The sequence below is a fragment of the Siphateles boraxobius genome, unplaced genomic scaffold (genome assembly GCF_051911475.1).
Source record: "Siphateles boraxobius isolate OS27281-9 unplaced genomic scaffold, OSU_SipBor_1 8, whole genome shotgun sequence".
NCBI classification, from domain to species: domain Eukaryota; kingdom Metazoa; phylum Chordata; class Actinopteri; order Cypriniformes; family Leuciscidae; genus Siphateles; species Siphateles boraxobius.
In genome coordinates, this window is record NW_027509208.1 from 31,822,656 (window position 1) to 31,843,761 (window position 21,106).

Here is a 21,106-nt window from a genome sequence, read left to right on the forward strand (position 1 = left end):
GAACTCCTGACCACACCATTACATGAGTTTAAAGGAACAACGCCATCACCACCATGTCGTTCAAAACATGTATGACTTTCTTCCTTTGTTGGAACACAGAATAATCAAATTTTTAGAAGAATCTTAATGTTTTTCTATACAATCAATAACGAAATGTTGTTACCAGGGGCTGTAAAGCTCTGAAAGGAGCGAAATGCACCATAAAAGTCGTCCATACAATGCAACTCTTACACTAGTCTTGAGTCTTCTGAAGCCATACGATAGCAATTGTGTGAGATCCAGTGGTTCACAAAGGGTGAAATATAGATGATAATGAAAATTCTGTCATCATTTACTCGCCCTCAAGTTGAATTTCTCTCTTCTGCTAAACACAAAGGAAGATATTTTGAAGGATGTGGGTAATCACACAGTTGATGGGAAAAGTCAACATCAACTGTTTGTGTACAGACATTCTTCAAAATATCTTTGTGTTCAACAGAAGAGAGAAACTCGTACTGGTTTGGAACAACATGAATAAATGATGACAGAATTCAATTTTCATTTTTGGGTGAAAAATATTTTTCATCTAGGCTATCTAATGCTTGACTTTATTTTGAGATTATCGCATTGACTAAAATTTTCCATTTATCAAAAGTGGTTATTCATTACAGTTTACTCAAAACGCACAAAAAGGTATAATACTTGCTCCTTCATCATTCTTGTATATTAATTTGTATTTTTTTATATACCAACCTAATTTTGGCCAGCATCAGTCACCACTGTTTAGATTCTGGTGTTAACCACTATAACCCACATGAACTTTGATATGAATAAGTTATACTGTTTATAAATATTCAGTTTTTCCTTATGAGGCACTGAAGAAACTAGGCTACATACAAGAATGAAATACTCAAGTTAAAACAGAAATGCTAAAAAAAATTGCATGCTTTTGTTATCATTTGCATATTTTAAGATGCCTTCTTGGTCCATAGATGCATTTCTTTATTATTATTATTGTACACCTTTGCTTGTTTTGATGACTGCACTATCAATACAGTGCATTTGGGGCATGAATGTTTTGTCTATCGATCAAAGGTAGCATGTTTTAAATAGTTATAGCATTTTTTAAATGTTTGAACATGTTTTAATAGTGGATGCGTAGGAGGGTTATTGTACTTCTGGACTCTGAGAGTTTTTGAAGGAAAAAGGGTTTGCAGTGGAACGCAATCGCATCAAAGGCTTTCTCTGTCTGATTACAAGATTACTGTTCCCTTGTATATTATGGTTATCTCTCTGCAAGGGCTGGTGATCAGATAGAAGGCTCCTTTGTAATTTGTATGTGGAAAGTTAAAGATGTGTGGTGATTAAAGTAAGTCTGACTTTGTTTTGTTGTGCTGTACCATCAACAGGGTTTATACGAGCACACATGGGCTGCATAAGAATGCTGTATATTGGGTGGTAAACCGTATGTGAGCCGAGTAGTGTACAAATTCACAATATTCATAAAACATTAGGCAATAATTACCCAGATAACCTACCACATTCGGTGCACAAGTGATGGCCACTTTGCTATCCCATGAGGCCATGGGAGAGGAGTTGTGAATCACAGAGAATCGATTGTGTAGGTCAACATGACTAATGTAGTATGTTCAGATCATGTATGTTATGTAGTATGTCGACTTGTTTGTGCTAGACATGGTACCTCACATCATGTGGCTTGTGGGGGAGAGGTGTGCCGTTACTTTTCTAAGGGATTTGATTTAATAATATTGAGACTTGGAAGTGGGCTCATTTGATTTGGACTGGTGAGTAGTTCCACCTAGCATCCATTTGCATATGTTTCCCATTTATTTTATTTTATACCAGGTGAAAATCTGATCACTTAGAGAAGTAACAGCTCATCTCTCCTCAATATGCACAAATTAAGGTATCATTCGTCTATGTGGCATAAATGTTTGGTATAAGTTACGCAACAAAGGCTAACAATTAGGGTAGGGGTTTGCTCAAATCTTTTACCTCAATATACATGATGGTTCATTGTATTCCTCAGTTTGTAGTTCCAACTCTAAAAACTTGTAAAGTGATTTAGTAGTTTTTCCTCTTAATGCTGTGGGAGAATACTAGTTATTAGAAACGTGTCATCAAGATGCTTAGCAGCTGCAGAGAGATTCTGTTTCAAGTGTTGTTCTGGTTTCTTGCACTTCACTGAACTCTGTAAATGGCACATTCCTTTTCCGTTAAATGAGGCCCCACTACCTCGCACTGAGTGGTTTTCTGATCCATATCCTTGTTCAGCAGTCTAAAAACACCCGAGAGCTTGAGTGGTTTCTTTAATTATTCGGTTTAAATGTACTCTAATGACTTTAATGAGTCTCCTCATATAGTTTTTCACGTTTGCAGTTGTAAGAACAATGTCTGAAAAATTCAAGACCAAATGTATAGATTTTTAGAACAAATGACTAACAGAATGTGAACATTGATTGTAACATACAAGGTTTATCCAAGGTTTATCCAGGCAAGATTTTTTTATTAAATAGTTGAAATTACAAAATTAAACCGCAGAATGAAAAAAGGAAGAAGTCATCAACTTCCCTCCAACATTGGTGCATGACATAGTAAGCAGTTTTAACCACATAAATGACCACAAACTTTTGAGTTATAAAGCATAACATGGCATAACATTACATACCGATAACATGGCACTTTCACTAATTGTCACTAATAAAAAAGTTGAATCTTTGCTTGGTATTATAAACGGCAGCTCTCCCCACTACCAGATGCTCTACTAGCATGTATTTACGAGTGTATGCAAAACGCTGCTGATCAGTTTGTTGTCAGAATCTGAAAACTCAGCCTTAGTCAGAGGAGATGCCATATTTAATTTCATCTGAAATTACAGTACGTTGTTTTCCTGGGTATCAAATGTTCAGCTGAAGAAACATTTAAAAGTCATAATGCAAATTTACATAGGATAAAAAATGCTTGAATGTTTTTCATATGAAAATTGGAAATGGCCTAATACCAGTTGTATTCTGTATTAATGTGTAAAGTCAACCATGTAGGCATAAACAATTTACTGATTGAATTACAGGAGTATAGGAAATATAAAGGTACAAGAACAGGAACTACCTGTTCATCCAAACAATAGAGTGCCGAAGTTATGACGTCACTTTGTAGGACAACTCAGAAGTTAGCGGCGCATGGGTTCCCTCGATCGAAAAGCTATGCATTTTCCCCATAGACTTTTGGAAAATCGCAAAAAATAAGATCTGTGTTCAACAAAGAGTTGTGACCCTTACACATTTTGTCTATCAAGATAATCTTTACAAGTTAATCCAAAATGTGTACATTTTGAGGCCTATATAAAGTTTAAAAAACCACAAGCAGACACAATACAGTTTAAAAAACCACAAGCAGGTTATAACTGGTGTGTTTTATGTCATAGATCAGAACGTGAAAATATCTAGAGGCTTTGTTAACCACAGACCTTATTTCAGGTGATTTAGCAAAAACCCATTAAAAAAACCCATAGACTTTAGGGCGAGGGAACCGGAGAGAACTCACATTCCGCGTTTTGGCCTACAAAGTGACGTCATAACTTCGGCACTCTATTGAAGGGGAGTATATGGGTAAGCTGTTTGAAAACGGGCATTATTTTTGTGGTTCTGTTTGGTGCCACTAGTGAAATTATACACTCCAGTTTTCAGATATTACATGTACTCTATTTCCATCCCTCACAGTGTCGTTTCTACTCCAAAGCTTATAATGTTGGATACCCTATTGGATTCAATAGTCCAGTCTGGCCAATACAATCTGGCATTTCAAAATGATGATTTCTGCCTGTCCAAGAGCAACATTGATCCTCTTTGTTGGAACAAAGTCTCAGTAATTCAGAAAAGCTAATTTAAAGCTTTTATTTACCTCTTCAACAGTCCACAGTACTTAAAGTTTCACATTAATTTAATTTAACAAAAAAAAGCCTAACTCAGCTGTACCTTGCATTAATTATTTGAGAATTGTCTCTTTTTTCTTCTTCTACTACATAGATAAACTACATTTTCCATGCATGAAATCTGAAACAATTTTCCATGTGTGTATTGGAATGCTAGATCCAGTATTCACAGCTGGAAATGATCATAATTGCCATTGGTTTCAATGAATTTCTTTTTTCCAAATTCATAAAAGGTGATGTTCAGCAGAATGTTAGTGACTGACAGCCTTGATAACATTTCACATTTGTGGTAGAACTGTACAATTCTGGATAAATTAATAATCACAATTTTATTTTTCAAATAGAGATCACAATTCACCCACTATTGACTAAACAAAATAACATAACTTACCAGTGGTTCTGACAAAATGTTAAGGTTGCACTTTTTGTGTTTAATTCATTTGAATGAATTATTTTAAAAAAAAAAATCGATTTGAATTTGGAATGCACGATTAATTGAAATGAAACAGCAAGTGATTTGGCAAAGGCTGTGATTATTTTATGCGCAGCTTGTCAGTGCAGCATGGCTCTGTGATCAGTAGTAAATGCTGCTCCATCTGAACACCAAATATGCCCCGCAGAAGTAGATAATGCATGTCATTCCAGGAAATCCCTATGCGCATCATACTATCGCTGTAGCTGAATAAACAGAAGATTGAAGCGCTTTGATTTAATAAACATGACTAATAAACGCATTACTGTGACAATATATGGTTTATCTGAGTTCTTTAAGCCTTCTCGGGTATTTTCATGATAATAAAGTATATTTATACTTCAATGCTAATCGGCATTCATAGCCATTATCAATGTTTAGAATACTATGAAATGTCTTGTGTGCCTTATTCTGTGTAATAAGCCACATCATCTCACAGAAGGATGTTTTCAAACACTCAACTGATGTTATGAAGTGAGTTTGGAGTAAAATCATGTTATTAAATGTTGTCTTTTGTTGGACAAGAGGTTCATAAATGCTTCTCATGTTTGGAAAGATGTTTGACACATGTTGCTTTTTCAAATGCACGTTAAAAGCGAACAAACTCAAACTCGCAGTGCTTTTAGATGGAGCAGCATTTACTACTGATCACAGAGCCGTCCGTCACTGACAAGCTGCACATAAAAAAGAATCGCAGCTTTTGCGATTTCATAATCGGATTCAGCCAAATCGATCTAAGCGATTAATTGCGCAGCCTAATTTGAATTAATAATTCAATGACTCACTCATTAATATTTCACTTGTTTCGTTACTGGATCAGTTTTTTTTAAATTAATCTCTTGACTGAATGTTTCAATGACAAATTCATTATATTTTCTATAAAATGTAACAATTTTACAAAACAAATTTATTATATTTTTTTTAACCAGGCTCTTGTCGCCACCTAACGATGTAATCAATACAATTGTTATTTGAAGTTATTTTCAAAAGATGATTTGCTCTAATTTGATCACTACCGTAGACATCAGTGTTTATGTCCGAACTATAAACTTTTATCCCCAGCACTTCTGTGATCATTTGAAATATTGCAACACAGAAATAACGATACTGTGTAGTTGAAAATATTGTTTGTGAAGCTGTTTCATACCCATAACTGCTTTCTCTGGGTCCGGTGACAATGTTCTGGTGGGATTTTGTCAAATGTTTAATAGACAGGAGAGTCGTTGTCATTTAGGAATGAGATTGAGTGGGTGTTTGAATCGAGATAGCAATCTTTTTACTATTAATTGTGCAGCTCTATTTTGTTGCATGTGTTTACCATAAATTGCAAATAAATTTGCATCATGTCAACATCAACAATCAGTATGATTTATTATTTAACAAATCAATTACCCTAATTCACTTGCATTAAAGTTCCTCTGTAGTCAATCAATCCCTTACAACTCCCTTAAAATTCATATTTGATCACCAAAAAGAAAATATTTTTCCTTCAAAAACTGCCATACAGTAACCTTGGCAACATGAAATGTCCTAATTCTTTGTCCACATCCTCCGGATTCGTGTGGCGCTGATATCTGTCTCTCTTTAGCAATCGCGACCTGCTTCATATCACAGTCATGTTAAAAAACATGAATGTATTCACTTGTCCATAAACATTATTTCCCATAAACATTCCATTGCCATGACAACAAGTTCCATGATTCCGCTTATTCACTGCGTCATCAATCTAGACCTTTGTTATTGTAAGAGGTTAGCGACCCCTAGCGGCAAAAAAAGTGTGTGAAGTAAATATTGTGTGCATTAAGTTGTATCTATATATTAAGTCATTGAGTAATATCTATATATTGGCATTATATTTGCCACAGACCAATCTGCTTTCTAGATATCGATATTTGCATTGCCTCTGAAAAACCTTTATTGGTCGACCACTGCTTCCAGTGGTACAACTCTGGAAAACTGAACTTTTGCTTGTCATTTACAAATAATGCACACTTATTTCAGAGGCAATGTGCTGTTCTGCTTGTGGATATGTGGTAACTCTAACTAGACACTTGCTTATAAGTGAACATCTCAAAGATCTGATTCCATGAACCTGGCTTTTGTATTTTTTGTAATTGTTTTTGCAAGTTTTTGTAATATCGATCCAGGGCATTTTAAACATAATTTTGTATTTCTGGAAGACTTATCTGGTAGACTGGAATTGCATATAGAATTTTGATATAACTTTATTGTATAGAAACGTATTTTTCACTGTTAAGGTTAATTTGAATAAGAAAAAACACAGACACAAATCTCGGGATGTTCATACACTCTTACACATGTCTTGTTGTATGTTGCTTTCTTGTTTTAACTGTCATGTCTGTTTCCTTTGGGTTAACTGAAACAACAGCTCTGGCACAGATGCATGCAAACAGAGGAACCGACTTCCTGCTGATATTTAAATGCAGCATGTATGGCTCTGAACACTGAACTGTAGGGACAGGCCCGATAGAACATAAACCACACACAAACACTCAGTAGTCTATCTGTCTATCTATCTGTCTATCTGTCCATCTGTCTAAAACATGAACCCTGTCTATCTCTGTGTACAGATATTGCCGTGGTTGAAATGACGGATGCGTTTCGACAGCCCTCTCTCTTTTATCACTTGGGTGTGAGAGAGAGTTTCAGCATGGTCAACAACATCATCCTTTACTGTGATCTCTACTCAGACTCGCTGCAGTCTCTTCAGGTCAGAAAGTCTTTTTTTATCTCAATGTCACCAAGGTCAAGAGTCAAATGTGCATTTCATATTGCACTTTTCATATTCTACTAGTTAGAAGTTTAGAGACATAAAGAATGAGTAGTCTTTGTTTAGAATATTTTCCACATTTTAGAATAATAGTATATTTTTAAAAACTATGAGATAACACACATAGAAGTATGAGAAGTATGTAGTTATCACCAAACATGTCAACTGTTTAAAGTCTTTTTCTAGATTCCAGACAAAGATTCCAGCTCTGCTCACTCTTGGCAAAGCTTGTATTCTGGCATGAGAAGTATTGAAAGAATTTTCTTTCTATGATTTTTAAACAACATTTTTTTTTCAAAAAATGTTTTGTTAGTAATATGTTGGTACAATTTATATTTGTCTACAAAGCTAAATGTAAAAATTTAACATATGTCTTTAGGTCCAAAGTTTGTTGTTAAGATTATTAAGCCAAACCTTTGACTTGTTGTGTATTATTGCATTAGGTGACCATGATTTTGCCAAGTAGGACATTTTCCTGGATCAGCAACAACATTCCAAAATAACAAATATTCTAGTCCTATCCCTAACACAACCTTTCCTTTAAGAAATCAAAAGCACTTTTGTGAAATGTCGATGAGGAGAAATTATGCGAGTCCAGTGATAAGCCTCTAAAAAGCAGATTTATTCCACATATAGCATACAACAGTAAGAACCACCAACAACACACAAAAAATTTTGATATTGATCTAGAAATGTCCATTGTATGGATGTGTGTAGTGTTAAAAACATTAGCTATGTTTCCATTCAAAGTTGAGAATTGAATTTATGCCCAAAATGGGAATACCGCATAAAACATTTTTGCGAATAAATGACCGTTTTCTTCCAGTAAGCCGAAGAGAACAAAATCGTATTTGAATTTAGTTTTCAGGCATTCCAAAAAAAACCCAAAACAGCATTTCAGATGCTGTGCAATGAGATCGTCCGCTGGTTATTCCAGTTGGGCTATGCCATTCCATTGCAAAGTCACAGTTTTTTGATACACATCAGGGAATTTATTCGGTAAATGTGTTTCCGTCATAGATAATGCACGTTTTCTTATTGGATAAAAAGTTTATCCGACTGAATTGAGCGCATATGTTTTTTATTCACGTTTTTAGAATTAATGCGCATTTTGGTGTTTCCATCCAGTTTTTTTTTTCTTTTTTTGATATCCCACAATTCGCATTAAAATTGGTGAATGGAAACATTGCTAGTGAAAAAACAGTAGACAAACCAAAAGCTTTGATGTAAAGTGGCAGCTATTACAAACTTTGTGCATTGTGCAACGATTTGGACTGAATAAGCGCCAAAAACAACCTGATCGAGTGCATATTTGAACGGGGAATAATAGCTTGATAAGGATGTTGCTTGAAACAACTTCTAGTCTTAGTTCTTTTCAATTTGCTAACCAGCATTGGTCAATACTGAAGCCACTTTTTCAAAACTCTCCATATAATTTGTATTTACCAAGATGACTCTTGTCCAAACAGTAAATCTCAAATCAAAACTCACTCAGACAAGCAAAACACTTAATATGTTTCTCAAAACAAGCTCGTTCCACCATAACACTGGCAACAATTCACAATCAGAAAACATACAGTCATTCAAAACACAATGACCTAAAAACACTAACAACAGGGAGCATTACATACATGATGAACTTTTATCTTTAAAGTTTGAATGATTTTTCACATAAATCAGTATTTCATTATGGGATAAGAATACGTTTTCTTACGTTTTTTATTGACTGTATTACAGCAGAAAGAATGAATGAGAAATGCAGCAATTTGTTTTTATTCCATATCTTTACATATAGTCATTTGTCTAGTGTAATGGCGTATGTGCAGAATTGGAGTCGCAGCTGTGTCAGGAGGCCTATCTGTATGAAGTGTGTATGTTCTCTCTGTGTTGACCTTGGTTTCCTCTGGGTTTCCCCCACAAAATCCAAAGACATACAGGACAGGTGAATTGAGACTGTAAGCTTGCCTGTAGGGTATAGTGTGAATATGAATGTGTGCGTGTATGTCATCCCTGTGATGGACCGGCCATCTGTCCAGGGTGTTTTCTTGCCAAGACCCAAAACACTGGGAAAGACTCCAGCCTCCCAACAATCCTACAGGACAAGCGTGTTGGAAAATTTATGGAATGTATGGATGGATTTACAGTACTGTGAGGGTTTCAGTCCTCCCTCTCTCTGCTACTCTTCTTACCCCATGTGTCTTCCTGAATCCATGTTTTACAAACAGAACCATCCCGATTTACCAAAAGACTGAAAACAATACTACGGTAATAGAGACTAAAATTAGGACACCTGGGTTGGCTTTCAGCTGAAATTGCAAGATGTGTTTGGAATAATTATTATTTAATTTCATTGTAAATTGTCTTATTTGATGATTATATATTTTAATATAATTCCTGCAGAAATCCACAGAGTTGGCCATCATTCTGGTTTGAATGTATTTTTGGAAGCAGTGTGTTAGCATTAAAAAAATGTGCTGAAGATATATCATGTTTTGCAGATGGTGAAGTATGAATGACAAAAGTGTTCATGGATTTTGGGAAATGTGGTCATTGAATGCATTTTGTGTGAAAGCAAGGAAAAATGATTCACAGTTTTGTCCGCATAGACCTCTGTTTCGCTGAATGTGTGAAGAGTTTTGAACATGTGACTTCAGTGTTGGGTGATGCTTGTTAGCAATTGAAAAACTGTAAACTGAACCCTTAAATCTGATTGATTGATAGCATGTTGATTAAGGATCTTGTTTTAATTGGCAAATACAGTGCTCGAAGTGGGGCGGTACTCACCGGTACGCAGTACCGGCACTTCTACATTTTACTCTTAAGCGTACCTGCACTTTTTCTTGCTTACCGCTACTTCTCGCATGTAGCCGGTACTCGACCACTGACAGAAAAGGCGCCAGTGTCACGCTCGTTGATATACTTCGTTTGCAGTGTGTATGCAGTGCGTATTTTTCCGCACCCATGTTAACAGGTTCGAGCTTTCACACTGCACGCGCATGCAGTCCGTCAATGCGCTCCTGGTGCTGTGCGTATACAGCAGTGCAGAGATCGTTCCGAGTCTATTTTTGCTGTGCTGCACGCGGCGAATTAAAGTGACAGCTCATGGTTCATGGTCAAAACACAGATTGACATGAAAATATAATAATCTCACCATAAATGCATTTAATTAAATAAAATGTAGTATTCTAAATGTATTTTTGGACTTGCAGGCTTGGAGGAGTTCCGTTTTCGCACGCACGTGCACACACGCATGACTTGTTTTAATACATTTATGTTGTTAATAAATAACAATAAGTTTTGTTATAAGTTTTGTTTTTCACTGTAGAAATCTCAAATGTCATGATTTGCCAATGCAAGAGAGTACCGGCACCTTTCTTTTCCCACTTCAAGCACTGGGCAAATAACAGTGAGAAACTGCATCATGTGTGCTGCAAATACATTTATTGTATTTGAAGCTATGTATTATTGAAACTTGCACACATTCTAATTCAAGGATGTATTGGGCTAGTTGTAAAGTCAGTCAGCAGGATTCTTCATTGAGAACACGAGCTGTTGGTCGCTGCAGTCATCAAGTCCAACTAAGACAATGATACAATGTAGTTTTATAGATTTTAGGGGGCAGTGCTTAGAAATGGAGTCAAAGCACCTGGGTGACGACATTAAACAAAGCATGTTTGTACCCGCCCCAGACTCTAGTATCACCAGTCTAAATCCAATCATCAACCATTCAAAGAATGCGTCAGGGGCCATTAAAGACAAAAGATGAGAGTCTCAGTATTCTGGATTCATTTGCCTTACAATAAAAAGAACGGGACTGGCAGGAACCTCTTGCTAAAATCTTTGCTTAATAGAATCATTCATCTGATGTTATCATCTTTACCTTAAATGCTGAATACAATGTACTTACCCTTAGTTTTTCATGTGATGTTATGTAAGGATGTAGGATGAGCAGATCTTAAATTTGTAATCCCACAGCTAGTAGGAGAAATGCTCATAATCTTGTGAGAAAAAGTGTGCTCGCACATTTATTGGATGGACACATATTATTAATACAACTCCCATTATTTGCAGCGCATCACTTAGGCATCCAACAATTTAATCACAATGTAGATTTTATTGCCACAGTGAATTGTAGGCAGGCATTATTGTCATGGAGATCCTCCCAGCAAGGTCAGACACCTCGATTATTATTGTACATTACTAAATGGAATTATGCCAGATGAGTGGGGACTAAATTGCATAATGTAAGATATATTTAGTTGAGCTCTTTATTACTAGGCAGAATTTAGTGGCAGATGGTGCTTGGCGGACACAGATGTTTGAAATGTAACTTGAGTGCATTGCTTCATAGTTAAGACTCTATACTTATTATTTTGGGAAACATTACACAATATGGGTTGATAAACATTTCAGACAGTAATATGCTAGCCTAAATTGTATGTCAACCAAGCATTGGCTTACTTTGAATTGTCTCTGCATATTAAATAGGTAAAGGAGAAAATGTTTACATTAAAAATGCCTTTAACCAGTCACACACAAATGGTTAAAACAAGATAGACCAACATTAGATAACTACATAGATGTGACCAAAGGTTCACTTTTTTTTAATTTGAAGAAAGATGTTTTTCTGGAAAAATGGAGGAAATGGGTTGAATATGCATCAGAAAGAAGGTCAGATTTTGCTACTATACATACAGGTGAAACTCGAAAAAATTTGAATATCGTGCAAAAGTTTGTGTATTTCGGAAATTAAAATTAAAAGGTGAAACTAATATATTTACTATATATGTATATACATATGCATGATTATACTTTTCAGAGGGCCGACATTTCTGTATTTAATTTTTATTGATTTCATGTAATATTCTAAATTTCTGAGATTTTGAATTTGGGGTTTTCATAAGCTATAGGCAAGTCAAGTCAAGTCACATTTATTTATATAGCGCTTTTACAATACAAATTGTTTCAAAGCAGCTTTACAGAGATAACAGGAAAGTAAAGTTGTAATAGTATTGTTAAATTCAAAATTAAATGTTAAATGTCCCCAACTAAGCAAGCCAAAAGCCAATGGCGAATGAAGGCGAAAAAAAAGGCGACAGTGGCAAGGAACCAAAACTCCATCAGGTGACAGAATGGAGAAAAAAACCCAGGCTCAGTCGGGGGGCCAGTCGTCCTTTGGCCAACAAACGAACAGTGTATGATTATGATTTAGGCGGCATAATAGGTCAGAAGTCAGATTGGATCAGAACTTTCACAATATTTATCCAGTTCATCTGGTTAGGGGTCTGAGTCATCACGCCGGTATGGAGATGAGTTTGTTGAGGTGTCCATGAGGCCTTCACAGTGTTGATGAGGCTGGCACTTCAGGGATGCGTTGTCGTCATGTCCATGTGATGGTCCTTCATCAGATCTGGATATGCCCTGGATCCGGCGGACTGTGGTAAACCTCGGGATAAACAGAGAGACTAATATTAGCGTAGATGCCATCCTTCTTATGATGTACGAAGTACATCAGGATTTATGGGAAGTGTTCCCGATTCCGGCTGATCTAAACTATGCAGCCTAACATTGAATTATAGCAATCTATAATGTTTAATGTGTATGCTAAGCCAAAGAGATGTGTTTTTAGTCTAGATTTGAACTGACAGACTGTGTCTGCTTCCCGGACAATGTTAGGAAGATTGTTCCAAAGTTTTGGTGCTAAATAGGAAAAGGATCTACCGCCAGCAGTTGATTTTGATATTCTAGGTATGATCAACTGGCCAGAATTTTGAGATCGCAATAGACGTGAAGGACTATAATGGGTTAAGAGCTCGCTGAAGTACTGGGGAGCTAAACCATTTAGTGCTTTGTAAGTAATCAGCAATATTTTAAAATGTATACTATGTTTAATAGGGAGCCAATGCAGTGTTGACAGAACCGGGCTAATATGGTCATACTTCCTGGTAAGAACTCTAGCGGCTGCGTTTTGGACCAGCTGAAGTTTGTTTATTAAGCGTGCAGGGCAACCACCCAGTAGAGAATTACAATAGTCTAGCCTTGAGGTCATGAACGCATGAACTAATTGTTCCGCATTTGTCAATGAGAGCATATGACGTAATTTATATATATTTTTAAGATGGAAAAATGCGCTTTTACAGATACTAGACACGTGACTTTCAAATGAGAGATTGGTATCAAAGAGCACACCCAGGTTCCTAACTGACGACGAAGACTTAACAGAGCAGCCATCAGGTGTTAAACAGTATTCTAGGTTATTGCGTGTGGAAGTTTTTTGTCCAATAATTAGAATCTCTGTTTTTTCAGAGTTTAGTAGAAGGAAATTACTAGTCATCCAATTTTTTATTTCAACTATGCTTTCCGATAATTTTGTAAAATGGTAAGTTTCGTTAGGTTTTGAGGAAATATAGAGCTGCGTATCATCAGCATAACAGTGAAAACTAATTCCATGTTTCCTAATGATATCTCCTAACGGTAGCATGTACAGAGTGAACAGCACTCTGTACATGTGGTACGCCATACTGAACTTTTGACCGATAAGACATCTCTTCATTTACTGCTACAAACTGATAACGGTCAGATAATTATGATTTAAACCATGCTAGTGCAATTCCACTAATGCCAACATAGTTTTCTAGTCTATTTAATAGAATGTTGTGGTCAATGGTGTCAAATGCAGCACTAAGATCAAGTAACACTGATAGAGAGATACAACCACGATCGGATGATAAGAGCAAATCATTTGTGACTTTAATGAGAGCAGTCTCAGTACTAAGGTACGGTCAAAATCCAGACTGAAAATCCTCGCAGATAGCATTTCCTTCAAGAAAGGAACACAGTTGTGAGAATACTGCCTTTTCTAATATCTTTGACAGAAAAGGCAAATTCGAGATCGGCCTGCAATTGACTAATTGCGTAGGATCAAGTTGCGTTTTTTAACAAGCGGTTTAATCATAGCCAGCTTAAAGGGTTTTGGTACGTATCCTAGAGACAAAGACGAATTAATGAAATTGAGAAGAGGATCTATGACCTCTGGAAGCATCTCTTTCAATAGTTTAGTCGGTATAGGGTCTAACATACAAGTTGTCGATTAAGATGAGTTAACGATTTTGCAAAATTCTTCTTCTCCTATAGCAACAAATGAATCAAATTTTACCTCGGGGAGACTATAATGCACTCCCTGATGCGATACTGTAGTAGACGGTTGCATAGTTATAATTCTGTCCCTGATATTATCGATCCTATAAGTGAAGTAGTTCATAAAGTCATCACTGCTGTGTTTCTTGGAAACTTCTGGGCTTGAAGCTTTCTTTTTCGTTAGTTTAGCCACTTTTTCAAATAAATACCTAGGATTATATTTATTTACTTCTAATAGGGTTGAAAAATAAGCAGATCTAGCAGCTTTTAAAGCCTCTCTGTAAGAAATCGAGCTCTCCTTCCATGAAATCTGAAATACCTCTAGTTTTGTTTTCTTCCAGTTGCGCTATAAGCCATAATCATCAAAATTATAACTTTTGCATGATATTCTAATTTTTTGAGTTTCGCCTGTAAATAGATGAAATTCATATATATAATATGTGTATGTAAATAATGTATGTTTGCATAATTATTTAAGTAATTTGGGATTATAATAATAAATGTGAGGTTTTTAATGATGGAATTTAGGACACATGTCCTCTCCCTGGATGTACATAGTTACCTTTTTTACCAAGTTATTTTGTTTTATTTAACTTTCTTTTTTTTTCTTTTTTTTTGTGTAAAAAGGGGAAAAAGGTTATACTTTGAAACAATGTAACAAATCTGGAGTACAATTTAAAACATAATTGTAATTGTACATGTTTGTATTTGTATTTGATCAAAATAAACATAAAAACACACACACACACACACACACACACACACACACACACACACACACACACACACACACACACACACACACACACACACACACACACACACACACACACACACACACACAAATGCCTTAAACAGTACAATGACATAATGTGTAAAGAATAAGGTGTTGAATCAGAGTCATCACGTTTGTTTCATTGACACTGGAAATGAAATGTCTAGTTGAGCACATTGCACTCTCAGCAGAGTGTACATGCAGAAACAGAGGGCGGTTAATCAAAAATATTCAGACACAGTGCATTATTTAGGTTGTTTGTGATAGAATTGAGTCAAAAAGAGAACTGGCCATGTATACAACCTGAATTTATTCATGTCTGATGTTTTTCTCATACAGGAGGTGATATGTCAGAAGAATATGGTAAGTGTTCTGACTCTCTGACTCATGCTTATTTGCTGTCGTTTTCAACCAGAAAGAAGAGATTATTTGCGTTTGTGCTGTTGTAGACTCATGTTGGCTAATCGGTTTGATTTCAATCCTGAAAACATGAAAAAAGAAAAACATTTACTTTTACCATTTTTAGTTTTGGTCATTTCATGTTATAGATCAGGAGTATAGCAAATCAGCTCTATAAAATATTAATAATCAATAATAACTGGTTATAATTGATTATGAATATTTGGATCAGTTAATATAATTAACTTAATGTAGTAAAATTAATTTTTACTTCAACCCACCTGTTTGTCCTGTGGACTCAGCGTTAATTCTTTATTAATTCTAAGAAATATTCATTTCCGGGGAAGGGAAATGTATTTCTTACTGTACAGTACTTTTAATCGCATGTAGTCAAAATCTAAATTGTAAGGTAAACTTCGTATGCTAGCAGATAATCAGAACCAAATACATATTGTGCACACATTGTGTTAATTGTTTATTAACAAAAACACGAAAACATAACTAACATACAAACAATTACACATTCATTCATGCATTCATAGGTAGATGGTTAAAGTGACAAAATGAAACCGGAGGTAGGAAATGGAACTATGGAAAAGATCCATTTAACTATGAAAAGAACCATCAGTATTATCAAGCACCTTCTTTAAAGCATAAATGCATGGCCTTGCAGTGAACACAATTCTTGAAGTTGTTGAAAATTGACGTTTGTTGGTTCTGTGACTGTCAAATGTTGGAGTTGCAATCGTTTTCTTCTCAGTTGGACTCTGTTGGGAGAGTGAAGGCCTAGCAGGCTGTGGTCACATGTAGGGGTCCATGCAGACATCAACCCAAAGTAGCAGCAGTGAAGGCCAGAGGAAGAGAGGACTAAGAGAGCCAATGGTAGGAGTTGCGATGGACGACTTCTGCGTTGAATGAAGACGTTGTGCCAAACCGCTGAGGTTGTCCTGGATTCTGTTGTGGTTGAGAGAGTCCTCTCTCTCCTGAATGAGTACATGGCTGGTTGTGAGTCAAGGCATGGGGCCCTGGGGCCTGCTGAGGCCACGCAGGACAGCACAACACTGCGAACGTACCGAGAAGTCAAGAGCGCAAATGTTGGGTGTAGATGCAATATAAAGCCTGAGAAAGGTCCCACCTCTCAGTGTTGGCTGGGCCAATAAGAAAGGTGGAAGTTCCAGGCGGGAGAATTTGGTTTATGGCTCTTTGTTTCAAGGGTGCTCATTTGCATGTGCACGCTGGAGGGGTGGTAGCCGATGAAGAAACTATGAAAGATTCTTGTAATAATAATATGTTGTTGTTATCGACATATCATGTACACAGTCTTTTCGATCTTCAAAGTACCAAGTTATAGAGACCAAAATGTGCCACACATATGATTTTGGTTAACCATAGTATGCAAAGTCTGAAACCTTAACCCATTAGAGTTTACAAGAAAAGAAAAAAAAAAAACATAAAAGGAAAATCATGAGATGGTAAAGTTAGATACATGTTTATACATTTCTCAAGTGGTTACATATATACAACCCCAAATAAGAAAAAGTTGGGACATTTTGTAAAATGCAATAAAATCAAGAATCTGTGATTTGTTCATTCTATCTAACCTTTTATTAGCTGACAAAAGTACAAAGAAATGTTTTCCTATGTTTTCACTAACCATCATAATTGTATTTTATAAATATGGACAAATTTTGATTTTGATGGCTGAAACACACCCCAAAAAGTTGGGACAGAGACCAAATAAAAGTAAAAAGATTATCCAACTATTTTGAAACAGTCCACATGAGCAGGTGAATCGGTAATAGTTGAGGGTTTTGTGTTTGGGTGTAAAAGTGATTATCAGTCTTTTTAAGCAAAGATGGGTCATGGCTCATCACTTTATGCCAAATATCTTGAGAGAATTGTCAAACAATTAAAAAATCACATTTCTCAATGCAAGATTGCAAAGCATTTATGCCTTTCATCATCTTCCATACATAATATTGTCACAAGATTCAGGGAATCCAGAGAAATCTCAGTCTGTGTTGGGTAAGGCAGTAGACCTGTTGAATGTGCATGACCTTTGAGCCCTCAGATGGCATTAAACATGTATCATGCTAATCTGTTAAATACAGACACATGTGCTCAGGAGTAATTTGGAAAACCATTTTCACTGAACACAGTCTGACTCTGCATTGAGAAATGCCACTTGAATCTCTGTTATGCAAGGAGAAAGCTTTACATTAGTTCTATGTGGAGATACCGGCGAGTTCTCTGGGCCTGAGCTCATCTCAGATGGTCTAAAGTGGACATGTGTGCTGTGGTCAGATGAGTCCATGTTTCATCTTGTTTTTGGGAGAAAATGGACATTGAGTTCTCAGTCCCAAAGACGAAAGGGACCAACAAGACTTTCACCAGCGACAGGTGCAAGAGCAAACATCTGTGCTGGTATTGAGGTGCATCATTGCAAACGGTATGGGTAAATTGCATTATTGTGAAGGTACCATTGACATGGAGGCATATATTTGGATTGTACAGAGACATAAACTGCCATCAAGATGACATCTTTCTGGGAAGCAAGACAATGCCAGGCCTCATTCTGCACGTGCTAAAACTGAGTGGCTTCTAGACACTCTGCACCATAGAAGGGATGTTCCTCCTGCCTTACTGCAGTCCAGATATGTCTCTTATGGAAAATGTATGACCCATCATGAAAAGGAGAATCAGACCGTGATGACCACAGACTGTTGAGCGGCTGTCTTGTATCAGACAAGATTGGGCAAATATTCCACTAGCAAAACTCCAACAATTAATATCCTCAACTCCCAAATGATAAAAAAAGTGTAATTAAAAGGAAAGGTGATGTGACACAGTGGTAAACATGTCTCTGTCCCAACTTTTTTGGGGTGTGTTGCAGCCATCCAAATCAAAATTTGTTCATATTTACAAAATACAATTATGTTGGTCCGTGACAATATTGGAGAACTTTTCTTTGTACTTTTGTCAGCTAATAAAAGGTTAAATAGAATGAAAAAATCACAGATTCTTGACTTTATTGTATTTTACAAAATGTCCCAACTTTTTCTGATTTGGGGTTGTAGAATATGTAGGATTAACTGGGTTTACGTCTCCTTCTCAGTAAGAATTCAGTGTCACAGCTCTCAGGAATTCCCTTTTTGGGGTCGTAAAAATTCTTATCAATGTAAGATTAGTTGGTTTCGGGGGAAGTTACCCAGATCTTTGTTGAGAGAGTGAGTTTGCCGGACTATTCATTAAATATAATGAATAATTTGTGTGTGCGTGATTGGTTCAGACGTTACAGGAGTTTTTAATCTTTTAGATGCCACTGACCCTGAAATATAATCATCCTCATGCGAGGGACCCGACCCTTAAATTTAAAAGGCAGTTATATATTTTCAAGTATAAAGATCCAATTGATACTCTGAAAAATTTGTATTATAAATGTTTTGATTGTCTAGTACTGTTATATGTATTATTTAAATTAAAAAAAAAACTTTTGATTAATAACATATAACATAAAAATATGAATATATTTTTATTTAAATCAAAATTGATTTATTGATTTTAATCCATTTATTATTTTATTCAAAATTTTGTATTAGTAGTAGTTTTTAATATATTTATTACACTGCTTTTCTTTAAACTTAAACTTTTCCTTGTGTACATTGCTTTGTTGGTTTACAAGTGGTTTTCTGAACTTGGGTGTGAAATGGTGATCTGGAGTACAATTAATTTGGGCTCCAATGCTGTCCAGTTTAGCTTGCAGAAAGTGAAAGACTATTGCTGAGTTTTTCTGAACCATGACTTTTTGTCATAGGTCACTAAAGGTGAAGTCCCCTTTTGGAATCTCCATTCCCCATTAATTGCACTTAAATTAGTGACCTGTACAGTGTTTCTGCGGATCTTAAATGACACAAAATAAACACTTAAAGCAGAATAGAATGTCTTAAATTCGTAATGTTGTAAAGTTCCTCAGGATTTCTGTCCTGTAATCTCCAGTAAATGTATCTTGATTTAAGAATCTTTATACAGTTACAATGGAAAACAATACAAATATGCTGATGAAGAACATCCCTTTTGTGCAGTGTGATCAGAAGGTACAATAAAATATATTTATATATTCTGGTGGTTGAGAGCAGAGCGATTCAAGCTACATTTTTTGTAAAATTAATTTAAAAGTAACGGATGTCTTTTGGAAGTTGTATTTTCAAACTCTGAAGTGTTGCTAATAGAACTCATTGTGGACATTTACATTATAGAATATATTGTATTGTGTTCCCCTAAATTCATTTCTTAAATTTTCTTTACTTGGTCTTTAAAAAAGTCATCAATTGACCTTCATAAGACGGAAACCCTGCCTGTACATTATTCAATGTTGTGTTCCACGGAAGAAAGAAAATCACACAGGGTGGACATCAGGGTAGACAGAATTGTCATTTTTGTGTAAACTAATTCTGTAGTAAGCCTATTTATTTTTCTATGCACTATTATACAATTAGTTACATTTTATTATGTGCATTTAGCAGTTTTTCCCCTGCTGTCCATGAGCCAGATAAGACCTGTGGTTTTATGACAAACCTGCTTACTACTGATTTATTCTTCAGTGTTCATGTTCAGTAGATATTAACAGTATTCCACTGCTTCGTTTTTTTTCCTTTGTTCTTTTTCCAGACATGTGCCGCTAATTACACGTTCATTCCATACATGGTGACGCCTCAGAATAAGGTGTATTGCTGTGAGAGCAGTCTGATGAAGGGTCTTAGTGAGCTGATGCAGCCCAGCTTCGAGGCCCTGCTGGGGCCCATCTGTATGCCACTGCTGGACAGACTCACTCAACTGCTCACCGGCTGCAAGACCGACACCTGGTGAGAACTCACTCCCTCTGTTATCCTTCATCTCACCACTCATTTCAGTCTCACAGTTAAATGGTGGTCATTTAAACATGTAATGCTATTCTCTGTATAGCTGAGTGGACCATGATCATGCTTTGGGTGATTTTATACTGTAAATTTCAGTTATGGGTGATTAAGTCATGTCGATTTTATTTTTATAGTGTTTTTCCTCATTATTTCAAAGCCCCTTCCCAGAAATATATTCTGTGTATGTTTATAATATTTATAATGCCTTATAGTCCACACCGAGCAGTTTAGAGCTTAGCAATATGATAGCGTACATTTTGGCAACTATATCAACAATGATTGAGATTTGGTATATTTTATAAATCACTGTAAGTGAGTATTAAAATCGGGTTAATGTCAGATATACAAAGACAATGCACTCATATTACTATGAATGGGAGGTATTGCAGCTGCAGCTGCTGTTAGAAGCTCTGGTTGCTATCGAACCAGTCAATGTTCTGAGACAAGCTTATGACTTATTGACTGCTTCAGCCAGAAAAATTCTGTTTTCTGTCATTATTTGAGTGTTTAGAACCAAATATATGAGACAGTTGTTGTCAGATATCATTGGTGATTTGAAATATGAAATTTAATCTTAAGCTTGGTGAACAGATTTGGAAAATTCGATGTTTCCCCTTTCAAAGAAATTCAAGAGCTGTACTTGAATGATTAAAAACGACAGTAAAAACGCACATTGTCAGAATCA

The 21,106-nt window shown here is 36.0% G+C and overlaps 2 protein-coding genes across 3 annotated transcripts in view; one reads left to right on the forward strand and one right to left on the reverse strand.

Moving 5' to 3' along the window:
* Positions 1-21,106, reverse strand: part of lats1 (large tumor suppressor kinase 1) — a 310,530-nt gene that overhangs the window by 169,677 nt on the left and 119,747 nt on the right. The gene's annotated exons all lie outside the window — the stretch shown is intronic.
* map3k5 (mitogen-activated protein kinase kinase kinase 5) overlaps positions 1-21,106 on the forward strand; it is a 65,322-nt gene that overhangs the window by 3,374 nt on the left and 40,842 nt on the right. For both annotated transcript variants that reach the window (XR_013199953.1, XM_077220288.1), the window contains exons 2-4: positions 6,995-7,134; positions 15,446-15,469; positions 20,174-20,367. Coding sequence is in view for 1 of the 2 variants with exons in the window: in XM_077220288.1 (XP_077076403.1) it covers positions 6,995-7,134; positions 15,446-15,469; positions 20,174-20,367 (358 nt within the window). In the remaining variant the exon portion in view is untranslated. The remainder of the gene's footprint in view (positions 1-6,994; positions 7,135-15,445; positions 15,470-20,173; positions 20,368-21,106) is intronic.